This window comes from Sapajus apella, unplaced genomic scaffold (assembly GCF_009761245.1).
Source record: "Sapajus apella isolate SASKATOON/1434 unplaced genomic scaffold, GSC_monkey_1.0 scaffold9, whole genome shotgun sequence".
NCBI lineage: Eukaryota > Metazoa > Chordata > Mammalia > Primates > Cebidae > Sapajus > Sapajus apella.
This window is the reverse complement of record NW_022436949.1, coordinates 23,596,407-23,612,526: the sequence shown is the minus strand read 5'-3', so window position 1 is coordinate 23,612,526 and position 16,120 is coordinate 23,596,407. Positions and strand designations below refer to the sequence as shown.

At 42.3% G+C, this 16,120-nt stretch overlaps 1 protein-coding gene and 1 long non-coding RNA gene across 4 annotated transcripts in view; one reads left to right on the top strand and one right to left on the bottom strand.

The window, feature by feature from the left end:
* Positions 1 to 4,095: 4,095 nt before the first annotated feature.
* CLN5 (CLN5 intracellular trafficking protein) lies at positions 4,096 to 13,583 on the bottom strand. 2 transcript variants are annotated; one of them, XM_032277403.1, is made up of 4 exons: positions 13,281 to 13,583; positions 10,346 to 10,511; positions 9,461 to 9,686; positions 4,096 to 4,685 (listed from the first exon to the last, which is right to left on the bottom strand). In XM_032277403.1, exons 1-4 carry the CDS (start codon positions 13,469 to 13,471, stop codon positions 4,171 to 4,173), a joined length of 1,098 nt encoding a protein of 365 aa, XP_032133294.1. In that variant the 5' UTR covers positions 13,472 to 13,583; the 3' UTR covers positions 4,096 to 4,170. The 2 variants fall into 2 exon arrangements, with proteins under 2 accessions (XP_032133294.1, XP_032133293.1); XM_032277402.1 differs by lacking the exon at positions 13,281 to 13,583 and adding an exon at positions 12,980 to 13,082 and having other exon boundaries at positions 4,099 to 4,685.
* Positions 13,584 to 13,658: 75 nt separating this feature from the next.
* LOC116551305 overlaps positions 13,659 to 16,120 on the top strand; it is an 81,101-nt gene continuing 78,639 nt past the window's right edge. For both annotated transcript variants that reach the window (XR_004268838.1, XR_004268837.1), the window contains exon 1: positions 13,659 to 13,837. This is a non-coding gene — a long non-coding RNA (uncharacterized LOC116551305). The remainder of the gene's footprint in view (positions 13,838 to 16,120) is intronic.

Sequence of the window (16,120 nt, the reverse complement as noted above, 5' to 3'; positions counted from 1 at the left end):
TCTAAAAAGGACAAGCCTTTTACTCAAAAAGTAAAGAGCTTAACCTTAGAATAATCAGTCCAATAAAAGGATAAATAATCCTAACTTGTTTTAAGTAGGAGAGAAAATTCTGAAAGGAAGGTTTGAAGAGCAGAAAACTACTTGGACAGTAACGGGTAAATATGACGAAGATGCTGGAAACACTTTGGCCAGCCTGTTTGATTTTGTGAACGGGGAAAAAGCATGTGTGTAGTTTTGAACATCGTTCTTTGTATAGCCTGCCAACAATTAATTCAAAAAATGAACTCATAGGAAATATGCTCCCAGGTAATTAATTAATTGCCACCACAGTAGACCATAAAACTGGATAGGACTTCCTAAGACTTTGATTTTTCTCACTGATTTTTAAGGAGCTGCCAATATTGAGGGTTCTGAACAAGAGTTTAGTTTTATTCACCATCTATTTTCCTCTACCTGCAACAATATACTATGTGACACTTTGTAGGTATACTTACCTAATACTGAGCCACATTAATGAGAGGATATGTTCACTCCAAAGCCCTAGTCAGACTAAAAATGTATAAATTTTATACATCTACAACTTTATTTTGAGATGAAGTCTTGCTCTGTTGCCTAGGCTGGAGTGCAGTGGTATGATCTTGGCTCACTGCAACTCCCATCTGCCGGGTTCAAACGATTCTCCTGTCTCAGCCACCCAAGTAGCTGGGACTACAGGCACCCGCCACCACACCCAGCTAATTTTTGTATTTTTAGTAGAGAGGGTGTTTCACCATGTTGGCCAGGCTAGTCTCGAACTCCTGACCCCAGTTGATCTGCCCACCTCAGCCTTCCAAAGTGCTAGGATTACAGGTGTGAGCCACCACACCCAGCCTACATCTAGAACTTAATAGCAAAATAGAAACTGGATTTAAGTTGTGCTTAAGTTGTAATTAAAGGGCAGCAAAACTTAACTGGCAGATTTCTGCATGGCTATGTTTTGGTTTCCTAACTACCATTTTCAAAGCATGTTTTTGAATCATCTTTACTTGAAAGCTCTACATCTTGTAAGTAGAGTTGATGGGTTTAATTCTTAAGAAATACTTTTGTAGGCCAAGTGTGGTGGCTCACGCCTGTAATCCCAGTACTTTGGAAGGTTGAGGAGGGTGGATCACCTGAGGTCAGGAGTTTGAAACCAGCCTGGCCAACATGGTGAAACCCCTTCTCTACTAAAAATACAAAAATTAGCTGGGTGTGGTGGCAGGTGCCAACGTGGTGAAAAACCATCTCTACTAAAAATGCAAAAAATAGCCGGGTGGTATGGTGGTTCATGCCTGAAATCCCAGCTACTTAGGAGGCTGAGGCAGGAGAATTGCTTGAGCCTGGGAGGCGGAGGTTGCAGTGAGCAAGATTGTGCCATTGCAGTCTAGCCTGGGCATCATGAGCGAAACTTCCATCTCAACAAAACAAAACAATTTTGTAAATGTTAATGCTGTCTGTGCTGTAGTAGAATCTATGGTACTTTCTGTCTTCATTAAAATTCTTAGGAACAGTAAAAATCTTGAAAGCTTTTTTTTTTTTCCTACCTCAGCCTCATGTGTAGCTGGGATTACAGGCAAGTGCCACCACGTCTAGCTAAATTTTTTTTTGTATTTTTAGGAGAAATGGGGTTTTACCATATTGGCCAGAGTGGTCTCTAACTGCTGACCAGTGATCTCCCCATCCCAGCCTCCCAAAGTGCTGGGATTACAGGTGTGAGCCACTGTGCCTGGCCAAAAATCTTGAATGCCGTTTTAATGTAACGATTAGAATCTTGTTTAAAAGTTCCAGGTACAGTTGTCCTCACTTGTTTTTCCTATGTAACCAAGTTCTTTGATTTGCATTGGACAAAAACTTGGTACAAGAATCCTTGTCTCTTCAAGGCAGTTCTGGAAATCCAAAATCCTGTACTGTTTTCCCAGAGCAGTTTTCCTTAGAATTTGGTAGAAGTTGGTGTTGCCCGAGTTTAGCCGCTAGATGGTGATAATGCACAGAGCCAGTTTTCTTGTGACATTGTGAAGAAAATTAGCAGGTTAAAGAGGCAGCATTCATTTGGAATGGTTAGGCACTATTAACGGGAGTAGACAGGCTAAATGAGAGGCGTGAAAGAAAGTTCTCTCTGTATTTGAGGAAGACTCCCTCAGTGCAGTAGGCAGAATGGTATGGTGGAGGGCTTCTCAAGCTGTATGGACTGGGTTATTTTCAGACTGTTGTGGAACTACAGTTTTTAAAAAAAAAAAGTAAAAATGAATTCCTAGACAAAGTAAGACCAAAGACACATAAAATACAAGCTCCAATTTTTTAAATTAGATTCAACAGAAACAAAAACACTCCAACAAATTGCTGTAAAAGTTTCTAAAAGCTTCCTGTCAGTATCTGTACTTTTCCCCACAGACCAGTAACATCTGGTTGGCAGGCACCGGTCTGAGGACCACACTTTGAGTGGTGCCAAAAAGCCCATACAGTGCATTCCATTCAGGCAGCAGAACCTGGGTTCAAGACCTGACTTCATTACTACTAGCTGGGTAGCCAGGGAAAGCTCACTTAACCTTTCTAAGGTCCAATTACTCACTTGGATCAGGTTAATTATATCTATGATTAAGCTCTTTATGAGAGCTCAATAATAATGTACTAACCTCTCAGGAACCACTTGAATGTTAGTTGAAACTGAAGCACATAATTGGTACATTTATATATTAAATATGAATTGTTTTCTCCGATATCCACTCCATCTTCTTACTGACTGGTGTTTTTTCCATGAATAGAGACGTGTTCAGTTGATCATCAGATACTTAAAGGACCTTGAAAGCTTGTCTGGCTCTAATGATTAAAGCACAGCTACTTGGTGACCTTAGCAGGAACATGTCCTCTCTCGGAGAAGTGCAACCTCTTCCACTGCGCTGACAGCTTTGTGGGAAGAGGGAGAACTAGAGGAAGCAGTAAAGAAGTCAGAAGGTACCTGTTTACTCAAACGTGTCTGTAGCTATACACCTCCATACCCCAGACCTTGGAAGAACCGCTGAAACACTAGGCTATCAGCTTAAAGTCTAGGTGATTACAAAACCCAGAAAAGATTGGCAGATAAACTAGATTAGGCAAGCTCAAGGATGACAATTTGTTCTTTGATTAATCATTATCCCTGCCATTCACTGTGACCTGCCAAACATATACAACTTCCATCTTTACAGCGGTCCTGACAGATGAATCATTTTAGATAAGGAAAGTAGGATATAGAAATGTTAGGTTGCTTAAATAACAGAAGCCAGTTACTAGCTAGTTCCAAAATGCCAGCCAGAAATGTGTGTTAACACTGGATTTGCCACATCCAGAAGCACAACCACTCCAGTTATGGTGTCCAAACAAATCTCTCAAGTTAGGTGAATGGAATGTAACCAGACTATACTAAACCTGGTTCCAAAAGTTATTCAACTTGTAAAGTCAGTCTAAACTACCAAAACACACTTAAAAGTATAACTGCCATACCAGAAAAGAGAGCTCCCACCATGAAGATGTCACTGAAGGTATTTTTTATTTTTGAAGGTATTTTAAAAATCTTGGCACACCGTATCTATAACTGGGTCCAAAGGTTCTACATAACTGATACATTAACAAAGGCTCCATACTAAAAAAGGCTCGGAAATTGAAATAAAGGTAACCTAACTTGATCACTTTGGTCAATATAGTACGAATTTCAGCTTCTTTCCAACAGAAAAGTCCTGAGATGTTAATATGCAGTGATTCTGCTGATGTGCATTTTATCTTCCTGCACTAAGGAAGAAAGGCTAAAAAAATCACAAAAATAAAATCACCCCGTGAAAACCAGATGCTGGTGATGAGAGGAAAAATGAGCAGTAGAATTAAGGTTTATAAACTAGAGTGTGTTGTTTTTTTGAGACAGAGTCTTGCTCTGTCACCAGGCTGGAGTGCAGTGGTGTGATGTCAGCTCACTGCAACCTCCGCCTCCCAGCTTCAAGCAATTCTGCCTCAGCCTTCTGGGTAGCTGGGACTAAACTTAGCCACCATGCATGGCTAATTTTTGTATTTTTAAGTAGAGATGGGGGTTTCACCATATTGTCCAGGCTGGTCTCAAACTCCTGACCTTGTTTGTCATCTGCCCACCTTGGCCTCCCAAAGTGTTGGGATTACAGGTGTGAGCTACCGCGCCTGGCCAATAGTGTTGTTTCTGTTAGGTAAAGGGATTTCTTCATATGTTATTTTAATAAAAGGGAATTTCATAGGTAAAAACCAATATTCAAAATTATAAAACAAATAAAACTGTCTGTGCACAATCACTGCATCAAAAATTTGCAAGAGACTCAACATAAATTCTTTAGTTGACAAATGCGGTTTGAAGGGGTAATAAAATTTTTTTATGGCTAAAGCAAGAGTCTTGTTTCCTGTTGGCCCAAAAACAGATGTTTCATTTCCCAGATAAGTAGGTTCTCCACTGTAAAGAAATATTCTTGTATAGTTGGTTTCTATTTTCTTGAACTCTGCTCCAAATTCAGCCAGCTTGTTATAGGTCCTTAACACAAATTTGGAACAGTCGTAGGAATCAAACCACGTCTCTGCAGCTTTTTCTGGGCTGGCTTTTACAGTCCATGTCTCATAATAAATTCCTGTTTCATTGTCCTGTTTCACCCACTTTGCCATGTTGTTGAACATGTTTCCTAGTTTAAAAAACAAAACAAAATTACCTAGTGAACAAAGTTAATCATGTTAATATTTTTTTTTTTGAGACAGGTCTCTCTCTGTTGCCCAGGCTAGAGTGCAGTGGTACAATCACAGCTCACTGCAGCCTTGACCTCCCGGTCTCCAGTGATCCTCCCACCTCAGCCTCCCGACTATCTGGGACTACAGGTGTTGGCCACCAAACCCAACTAATTTTTAATTTTTTTTTTTATTTGAGACTAGCCTGGGCAACACAGGGTTTTGCTGTGCTGCCCAGGCTGGTCTCAAACTCCTGGCCTCAAGTGATCCTCCTGCTTCAGCCTTCCAAAGCACTGGGATTATAGGTGTGAGCTACCATGCTCAGCCTAATCATAATAATTTAAAGTAAAATGTTCTAACTTAAGACTATGGATGCATGTGAGAAAAGACGGTTTTGAATTTCCAAACTTGCATTTCATAACAGGAATCCAAGCTCAGCCAATTTTTATCCCATTTTTCAACGCACAAGATATTTCTAAATTTAAACATTAGATATGATAGGTGTATAAAGAGAAGTTGTCTTACATACTAATTCTGCAATCATTTAAGCTATAATCAAAGCAAAATTATACAAATGCAGAAACTCTCTTTCTCTACCCAACTCACCAAATCTTGGATTCAGAGGCAAATGAGAAAAGGAAAACAAACAAAAAAAAAGAATTGTGAAAGAGGAAACGTTGAATGGGCCAAGACTGTAAGAAAAATGGAGGTGTGGGAAAGGTGAGCTTTTCTGTTGTAAAGCATGCTATGCATAAAGTATGAATGGCTGCCTGAGGAGCTGCTGCTCTAGAAGGCTGGCTATTACTGTTAGGAGAACAAGCACCATGTCCCATCTACCTTGCATGTTTGGTACTTTTCTTTTTTCCCTGTAGTTGGAGTTGTTGGGATGCTGCTGAACTCTCCCCATGACAGAAATTCTTCCAACAAATCAACTAAACTTAAAATATTTTAGGCTGAGTTCATGGACTATGCAGACTCCAGGATGGCTAACCCTCTCTCCTACCATCTTGTACCAGACCAGAATAATCTCTCCGAATATTTGGAAAACACCACTACTCTGCATGGTTACAACTCTCATCTTGGGCATTTATAATGCCTAATAGAGCCAGGCCCCAAACATTGCATTCTGTCACTGTGTAAAAACCTTTCTTTGGTTACTCCAATTTGAGTCCATAAAATAAATACTTCATGTTCTGTAAAATGAATAGAGTAGCTGCCTTTATCAATTTTATGGAACTAAAATTGTGGAACAGAATAAAGCCTGTTGTATTAGAACTGGGGATACTGTTCTTAGCATTCTTCAACTTTCAAAAGCCACCACTATACTTGAGACAAGATGCTTCAAAATACTATTTTGTAACATGAAGAGAGGTCAATCACAGGATTCACAAGGCAAATAGATGATCTGAAAGATTTAAGTACTGATATATGGAAATATTTTACAAAAATTGTGATCATTTGTTCATATGATCATTGACTTTATGTCAGAAAAAAGGATTTTCAGACAATGATGTAGGCGTAAGTGGGGAAAGGTGTGAACAGGCCTGGAATGAAAGAGCAGCTAATGCTTTTACTGAGCTGTTTTAAAAGAGGGATAGACTTTTGTATTGGGATGGTTTAAGGCACAATTAGAAAATAGAAGAACTGATTAGAAAACAACATGGTGGATTCTGCTAAAATATCCCTAGGTTACATTTAAAAGATCTCAGTTTTATTCCTGATTCTGCTACATCCAGCTCTTTGACCTTGAGAGGCAGGTAAGTCATGTTACCTAGCTGGGCCTCAATTCCTTATTTGTAGAGGATGAGTATCTTATCCTCTCCCTTGAACTGTGAGTTAACACATCCAGATCATTGGTAAAGAGCTATATAAATAGGAAGCATGATTGCTTCCTCAACTCCTGGGGTTCACTGAATCATTTTCACAACAGTGCTTTCATTTCAGATGTTACTACTTTTTTGGGGAACAGCATTTTATAATGTAATGCTCCATAAATTATGTGGACAAGCGCCTTACTTCTCAAATGCTATGGTAGTATCATCTCCATTTTACACATGAGGCAATGGGCCATTAAGGTAAAATGTGACCCAAGTCACATAAAGAGTTACTAACAAAAGATTTGCTTAATTCGTTACTAAACAATGTGGCATTCACAACAAAATTCCAACTTTCAGCAACTTTCCAATACATCCAAAAGAAGAAAAAAAATCTCAGAGACAAAATATTTAAACTGCTCAAGGGGGCCTCAAATATAAGATCTTATATATTTTGGGAGGCAATGTACCAAAGTAGTTAGGAGAATGGGCAATGGGGCTTGACTGCCAGGGCTGGAGTCCCACTTACTAAGCTTTCTAACTTTAACCTAAGCTGGGCAACTTTAATTGCTCTGTGCCTTAGTTTCTTCATCTGTAAAATGGGCAAAATAATAGTAGCTAACTCCAGAAGTTGTCATGATGAATGATGTGATATAGGTACTCAGAACAGTGCCAGACCAGTCTTTATGAATAGTAGCTATTATTTTTCAACATAAAAATATTTATCACTAAATTTTTTTCAGATATAGTTAACATATCCTTTAATCAGGCATTTTATGGATTTCTTTTCCCTATTTCTTTTAGAAAATCCAATTTAATTGTAGAAAATATTTTATCATTTTGTTTTTATGACAGGAAAAGAACATTTTTAGGGAAACATTCAAAGTTCAGAGATAAGCTACTCATCACCTACAAGTGAACTTCTGCATGAGTAATAGCAAATGAAACAAAAACAAAGATAAATAGATGAGACTTAATTAAACTAAAAAGCTTCTGCACAGCAAAAGGAACAATCAGCAGAGTAAACAGACAACCCATAGAGTGGGAGAAATCTTTGCAATCTACACATCTGATAAAGGACTAATATCCAGAATCTACAAGGAACTCAAATCAGCAAGAAAAAAGCAATCCCAAGGGTGGCTCACACCTGTAATCCCAGCACTTTGGGAGGCTGAGGTGGCTGGATCATCTGAGGTAGGTGTTCGAGACAAGCATGGCCAACATGGCGAAATCCATCTCTACTAAAAATAGAAAAATTAGCCGGGCATGGTGGTGGGTGCCTGTAATCCCAGCTACTTAGGAGGCTGAGGCTGGAGAATTGATTGAATCCAGGAGGCAGAGGTTGCAGCATGCTGAGATCGTGCTATTGCACTCCCGCCTGAGCGACAAGAATGGAACTCCATCTGAAAAATAAAAAATTTAAAAAGCAGGGGAAGGGGAAGGTGGCTAAGGACACAAGTAGACAGTTCTCAAAAGATAGACAAATCGCCAACAAACATGAAAAAATACTCAACATCACTAATGATCAGGGAAATGCAAATCAAAACCACAATGTGATACCACCTCACTCCTTCAAGTATGGTCATAATCAAAAAATTTAAAAAAAGGAAAATAGATGTTGCCGGGATGTGGTAGAAAGGGAAGAGCTCTACACTGCTGGTGGGAACGTACATAAGTACAACCACTATGGAAAACAGTGTGGAGATTCCTTAAAGAACTAAAAGTAGAACTACCATTTGATCCAATAATCCCACTGCTGGGTATCTACCCAGAGGAAAAGAAATCATATATGAAAAAGATACTTGCCCATGCATGTTCACAGCAGCACAATTTGCAATTGCAAAAATACCAGCTTATCAATCAATAAGTGGATAAAGAGAATGTGGTGTGAATACACACACACACACACACACCCACCCACCATGGAATACTACTCAGCCATAAAAAGGAATGAAATAATGACATTTGCACTAACTTGGAATAATGGTCTCCAAGTACACCAAATGAAGTAACTCTTCAGGAATAGAAAATCAAACACTTACGTGCTCACTCATAAGTGGAAACTAAGCTATGAGGGTGCAAAGGCCTAAGAATGATGAACTTTGGGAATTCAGAAGAAAGGGTGGGAGAGGGGTGACTACACACTGGGTACAGTGTACACTGCTTGGCTGATGGGTACACCAAAATCTCAGAGATCACCACTAAAGAACTTAAGTCATGTAACCAAATGTAACCAGGTTTTTTGGGGTATGGGGGGGCACAACTCCGAGAGAATATTGTAGGTTTTTGGTCTCAAGAATGAGAGAGGGGACCACTGCAGGTGCACGGTAAGCTCATAAAGTAAATACTGGACCCAACAAGTGTTGCAGAAAGGTGATTTTATTTAGGTAGAGAACAGAGAAAAAAAGAAGAGAGAAAACTTCCGTGAAGAGTGTGGAAGGGGACCTCAGAGGGGAAATCCAGCTTGGTGTGGGGACAAGGACTTTTAACATGGGATAAATTCCCTCCTCTTTACGCCCCCTCCACCACCCTGGGCAATGAAAAGAGTTCCTTTAAACTTCCGCTGGGGTGACTTTTAGTTACTTCCCACGCCCACAAAATTTAAACATAAACCGTTAAATCTCCCGGATGGAGATGGGAGCGGGGCATGGCGCTGGGAAGTTCTTGTTCTTAAAACTATGCCCCCTTGTGAACCCGGAAAAGAACACCTTCCCTCACAAACATCATCTGTTCTCTACAAACCTATTGAAATAAAATACAAAATAAATGAAAAAAAATTACCAACGTTTAGTGGTTCCAGGAGTGCATTTTTCAAATGACCTCTAAGTAAAACATTACTGAAATGTTTCAATGGAAGTATAATTTCTTTCATTTGGATTTTGATGCAGTTTATCAAATATTGCCATATTTTCAAAACTTACCTGATATAGTCGCTATTTGAACTAATGTCCCATTTTCCTTCCAGTGAGCATCATCAATTCCCTCAAAAAAGCAGGCAGCGCCTTGATTACACCAGAAAGGGGCTTCCATTTCTGGTCGGAGATGGGGAAATGTACAGTTGCCAAGCTGGAAAAGTTCATACCATTCCATTGTGTAGTTCTTACCAGTTAATGTACTCCTGAATCCAATGGCATCATGCATAATTTTCTGTGTAAAGACAATACAGGTATAAGAGCAACTGTGACATAAGCATGGGTCCAGGTAACCTGATAGGAGAAAATGTGGTACATCACAAATGCATATCAAGTAGAACAACTGTTCAGCTGTCTTCCATGCTGCTACTGTCATATCCACTCTGGGCCCCAAACTCCAGGCCCTCATCCATCCTGGCTGTGGCCACTGCAGCTCATCTCAAATAGGAGGCATGCATGTTATGTGGACAACCTCATAATTTCCTTTGAGCTTAGAGTAAGTGTGAGGAGCCCCCATGCCGGTCTCAGGAAGGAACTCTACAGACCTCACATGGTGATGGGTTAATCTGGAAAGTGACTAAAACAGGATCTGGAAATTGAGAGTGTTTCCTGCCTGCCTTGCCCCTTCTGGGCCTCTTCTCATCTTCCAGGAGCTGGGTACAGGAGCTGGGTTCAGATTCATAACATTACAACAGATAATGGTGATTACATTTGTTACTGTCAGGATTACAAAATCTGAAAGTATTTTTGATTACTCATTCTAAATGTGCTAAGAGAAGCACCAATAAACATGATCTAAAATCAGCCATCTAAATAGAGATTACTCCCTAAAAATCAACTTAATAACCAAATCACTGAATTAACCAAAGTTATAAGACCAAGATGCATCCTTACCAAGTGTCCCAGGAGGTCTCCATATTTAAATTCCCATACTGGGGCTTGTAATCGAAAGACTTCAATATCATCATCATCCTTCATAACTGGGATAGGTGAGCCAGTTGGACAGAAAGTATACTTAGCTTGACAATAAGGATCAGGTTTTGGTCGGAAGTCAAAGCGTCTAATAAAGAAAAATAAACCATTTACTTAGATTCTAGCAGGAATTGGTTCTCCTCACACCTTTTAGAATCCAGTAACAGTTTTAGGGCACCATTCAAAGGTCAGACCATAGTTAATAAATATAAACATACATTTTGTTATCCTTTGAACTTCCAATAATTTTTTAATAACAAATGATAAAAGGACTCTGATAATACATGCTTTCCTGTTCCCTGATCCCACTGTGAAAATTTTGAAGACAGCAATCTTGTCTTAAAATTTTTATAGCTCCAAATCATAGTAGACATTTGCAAATGTTTACAGAATGAACATTTTTCCAATGTGCTCAATTTTACAATCCATACATTAAGATTATTCAGATAATTATGAGTAATATATTTTATATTTACTTATAAATTAACATTCATTCAACCAATATTTGCTGAGGCTCTACTAGATATATAGGGAACTATAGTAAGAAGGAGGGAAACAAAACACTGTTCCCTTTCTCATGGAACCTTGGGTGGGAGCTGGAAAGACATTAAACAAGTAATGAGTGTGGTATGTGCTAGACTAATGAAATAAGTCCTTTGGGCTCAAAGGAAGGACAAATCATTGTGAGATGAATGGGGTGGGGAGGGCAAAGAAAGAGATGAAGGCCTGGCATAGGTTTTTAATATACTTGGGCAGAAGGTTAAGGCAGAAGGCAGAGGAAACGTTAGGCCTTATAAGACAAGCCTGGCACATTTGGTCTCCAGTAGGTATGGAAGACTAGAATTCAGGGTTTGAGGCAGGAGTAGAGGCAGAAGAGATTGGCAGGGGCTGTCATTTTGTCACTAGGAGAGTGTGCATCGAATTCCCTGGAGCCTTACAACTGAAGACGGCTAAGCTCAAAGGATGTTAAGTAGCAGATCTGATAAGATTGAATTTGCTATAAAGTAAACCTTATTTCATGAATTAAAAGAGGGTAGGGAGAGAGGCCAAATTAAACATGAGAGATCAGTTAGAAGGTGACCTCAACAGTGCTGCAAGAAAAAGAAGACGGGAGAAGGCCATAGCAATAGGGCTCGAGGGGCCACTGCAGTTGAATTCGGCACTGGTCACCTATAATCTGGCACTGGGAGAGAAAGAAGTGGTGGCAGGGTGGTGGCAACAGCTTCCATCTAAGAATCCCCACGGTTCTAGCCCGATCTACTGTTTTACTATCCTAACAAACAAAAATTTCTATTTTAACTTAAGTTAAACTCTTTATGCTAACCAAAGCTATTAACAACTCTCCCAAAAGTTTCTGCCACTTGGGTACAGTGTTTTAGAGGCACTTACCTAGTTTAAACAAATACATAATCACATAGAGATTTCACTTACCCAGAGCAAAATCTATTTTAGTTCAAAGGTAACGTAAAATGTATGATTTAAGTGTGAACTTAATAAACTTAAATATATTCAATTGAGGGGATTAGATGGGGGCATGTACTTAATGTCTGAGACTCAAAAAAAAAAAAAAACCACTAAAAAGCAATAGTCAACACCTTGCCCTAATGTTAAATCAAATCGTTTGGATTTACAACTCTTCCTACTGACCAATTTTTACTTCTTACGAACATTTTATTATTAACATTTTCAAGAAAACTAGTTTCAACCACAAACTTCTCTTTCCACGTAGTACATCTATCGAGCAAAACAAAAAAGTGCTGCAAACCTTTCAGTGAGCAGAATACACTAATATCTAGGTTTGACAACAGCTGGCACTTACTAGATTTAATCCTCCCAGCAAACCTATGAGGTAAGTGCTACTACTATTTCTAATTTTTGACTCAGGCCATGCGAGCACAGATTCTGAGTAACCTTCCCAAGATCCCTGGTGATGATAGAGCCAGATTTGACCTGCAGCAGGAAGAACCTAAAACTCGCTCCCCACAAAGAGGAAATCCTGCCTTCAAAATAGCTGTGTTTTCAGGTTTGTTGTGTGCAGTTTTAGCTGTTGATTACTTAGGGCTAGTAAGTTAAACTTATGTCCATTATAAATTGAATTAAAATAATGACGCCTCTGGTTTTTAAAAAATAGCTGTTTTCAAAAACTGCTGGTCTTTGTCCTGCGTGATGTTGACAACATGTTTTCTTTCTCTGTGTGTAGCTACCTCTGATCGCCAGAGGCTGTGTCTTCTATCACAAAGGCTGGAATCGGCCTACCAGGTCCGCGGATCTGTCCTCGACTAAGGACCGGCGTCCTACCTCGAGGCTGAAGACTGGACAAACGCGGTGACAATGTTCCCGGTCTGCCCAGGACTACAGGAGACGGGGATGCCCGGTATGCGGGACTTTGAGTGCAAAAACTGGGAAGTCCCAGTCCCAATAAGGATTTCAGGTTCAAACCAGAGCGAGTTGGTCGCCCAGTAAACTGTGCCAAATGTTCCGCAGCAATGATAACGACAGTGGATGAAATAATAAATCAGTCTTTTTTAAACCACTCTAGAAATGAGCTACTTGTACCTAGAAGTCCCTCCATTAAATAGCATTACTCTCCTCTTCCTCTTCTACGATTTGGGACGGTCCTGAGTCTGCCCCAAGCGGCCAGAGGGGAGGAAAGGTCCCAGGGCTGCGCCTAACAAGCAGCTGCGTCTTCCCATTCCTCAGTTTTGCTCTCACGTGCGCTCCGAGCTTCTCCTGGGGCTGCCCCCGCACCGTCACGTGACCCGACACAAACCCCGGCGCGCGGGGGTCCTCGCCCCAGCACCGCCACCTCCCCCATCGCCGACCCCGACCCGGACCTTGCACGCACCGCCGCACTCACTTGTAGGGCTCCGGCCAGTGGCGCCGGGAGGGACTGCCCGAAGCCCGGAGCCTGCCCGAAGCCCGGAGCCAGCCCGGAGCCGCCGCGAGGCAGAGCAGCGCCAGGGCCCAGCGCCGGGAAGCGCGTCCCCGGGCCCCGCCCGCACCCCGCCACATCTCGACGCCCAGTGCGGTGTCTCCCTCCTGCGCCATCAGGCGGCCCCCAGTGCTTCCGGCGCCTCCCGAGCCCCGCGACGCCGGAGGGCGGAGCTTGTGCGGAGCCGCCGGCCCCGGACGCAGACCGCCACGCCCCGCGCCAGCCCGAGAGCTCGCTAGCAAGCCAGGTTCCGGCGCGTGACTCCTCCCTGTGGCCCGCCCGCGGCGGCTTCCACGCTTTTCAGTCCAGGAGGGCGCTTTGGTCTGCCTCCTCCGCGAATTCCATCCAGACCCGGGGCCTCCTCTTTTATGAACTGACCTGTCCCCACGCACCAGCCACCACCAAAACCAAACCAAAACCAAAAATCTGCCTCCAGGGCTCCTCCCAACCCCGAACTTTTACCGCATTCCACAGGGCCCACGGTAGGTGTCAACAAACGTTGAGTGAATGAGAGTGTTTATTTGGGGCTGGAGGTGCAGGGCTGGGGGTGCAGTGAGGAAGAAGGGACAGTGGTGGGGAAATGCCTCCTCCTCACCGACATGGTCCTGTGATAACAGTGGTTAACACTGACAGTATGTGGTCCCTGCCACTGAGCAAGTGCATAGTGGGGAAATGACTGGTCCTCACTCGACCTGGGCCACTGAAAACAGTGGTGAAACCCACAATGTGTGGTCCCTGCCACTACCCGAGCGCTGTGGAATCCACCCCTCCCCTACTGCTCCCCTCTCCGGCCCCGTGTTTGTTCCATGCTTGGATCTGTCACTTCACTGGGAGGAAGCTTCTGCATCACCTTCTCTTCTTTGACTCTTCAACCACTTCAAGAAAACAATGGCATCCATTACCCGGCTTTTGAGGAGCCTGTCTTGGCGTGCCTTGCTGTTAGGCACAAATACTGACTTAGAAGTACATTCAAGGCCTGTGAATAAGACACTGCACTTCAGCCTGGGCGACGTAATGAGATACCATGTAGTCACTTGTTTTTTTTTTTTTTTTTTTTTTTTTACCAGAGAGCAGTTTTGCAGAGCCTTAGACCAGGACTACTTTCCAATTCCTTCACTTCCCCCACAACGCGTGTGAAGCATCATAATGTTTGTAAGGCTATGGGAATAAGCAAGGTGGCTTCAGTAGCCAGAGATCACCACCACAATCCATGGGAGGGTGTGTGGCTTGGGGGTTGTCACTGACTTCCTCAGGCCCTCCAGGTCTCCTGATTACAGATGGGACTTAGTGCCCTGCCCCAAACACACACTGCTTTGCCCACTTGCTGCACCAGTTTGGGGAGGTTTTGCGGAGGTTCAGACGGGCTGCATTTTACCATCCATTTGTCTAAGTGTTTTGCTAGCCGCCATCCTAGCTCTCCTCCATATACTATCGCCAAATTCAAATTATCAAGGCTAAACTGGCTTCTCCAAAGCCCTACCCAAGATGAGAGGGGAAAGCACTCTAGCCCTGAGAGCTGAAATGGAATGTCTGATTTGAAGGGCACCTGCAGGATTCCCTGTAGACCCACACTTGAGGCTGGTTTAAGCAATTAGAACGAACAACTTAAAAAAAAAAACAAAAAACAGCATTAATTGGAGCGTTTACAAATAGTGGAACCGTACACAGTAGAACTTCCCAGTCAGTTCAGGACTTCCCAGAGCTACAAAAACAAATTCAGGTTGACGTTGGTCAGTGATGGGGACCTCTGGTCTTGCTTCCGTCGTCTTTTCCCTCTGTGTGCCGAGAGCTCTCATGGTAAGAAAGTATTTCCTAGTATTGCTCTTTTTTTTATTTGGATGGAGTCTCCTTCTGTTGTTCAAGCTGAAGTGCAGTGATGCGATCTTGGCTCACTGCAACCTCTGCCTCCCGGGTTCAAGTGATTCTCTTGCCTTAGCCCCCCTAGTAGCTGAGATGACAGGTGTGCGCCACTATGCCAAGCTAATTTTTTTTTTTTTTTTAGTAGAGATGGGTTTCACCATGTTGGCCAGGCTGGTTTTGAACTCCTGACTTCAAGTGATCCACCCCTTGGCCTCCCAAAGTGCTGAGATTACAGGCATGAGCCACCATGCCTGACCCTAGTATTGGTCTTAACTCAGCCTCTTGGAAGCTCCTATTCCTCTGCTCTGGTTTTGCCTTGGGTGGGGACACTGATTAAACCCTATTCCTTTTGTCAGTGACCCCACATCCCAAGCTAAAGGTGCTCATAGGTTGTCATTGCCTGATACTGGTTACTTCCTCCTTGTCCGTGGCTTTTAAATCTTAAAGGCCCACAGGCAGAACTTAATTTCAATTTAATTGGTTTCCCTTGGGTCCTTGCCCAATCAGCCTAAGACTGCTTGGACCACATGGCATCTCCCCAAATAGAGTTATAGGATTCTGGGGAAGTCTGGAGTTGAGATGAAATTTAAATAAGCAATATTTTGGTAGGCTCAAAGCAAAACAAGGCTGTGTGTCAGTGATGGCAGTGGCTGCTCCAGACAGCCTGCTGCTGCCATCAACACACAGGCTCTAGGTCTAGACTGCAAAGTGAACGAGGGTCGTATTTCCTTGGAGACTATGAAGTTAAAACAGCGATGGAATTTTGTGTCTGGAAACCCCTTATCAGAAGCTTGGCATCTGGATTGTAAATTGAGGCCAATTCTCTGTGTGAAATCACTGAGGTCCTTCAGGCAAAGGTGAGATATTTTATTGTTACTGATGTAATTTCAAACAGGAAGTTGTCT

Excerpts from the sequence above, each read along its gene's own strand:
- CLN5 (XM_032277403.1), bottom strand. The coding sequence starts at position 13,471 with ATGGCGCAGGAGGGAGACACCGCACTGGGCGTCGAGATGTGGCGGGGT. Across the intron at positions 9,687-10,345 it reads GAGACCTCCTGGGACACTTG|AAAATTATGCATGATGCCAT; the intron begins GTAAGGATGCAT and ends GTCTTTACACAG. Across the intron at positions 4,686-9,460 it reads TCAAATAGCGACTATATCAG|GAAACATGTTCAACAACATG; the intron begins GTAAGTTTTGAA and ends TTTTTAAACTAG.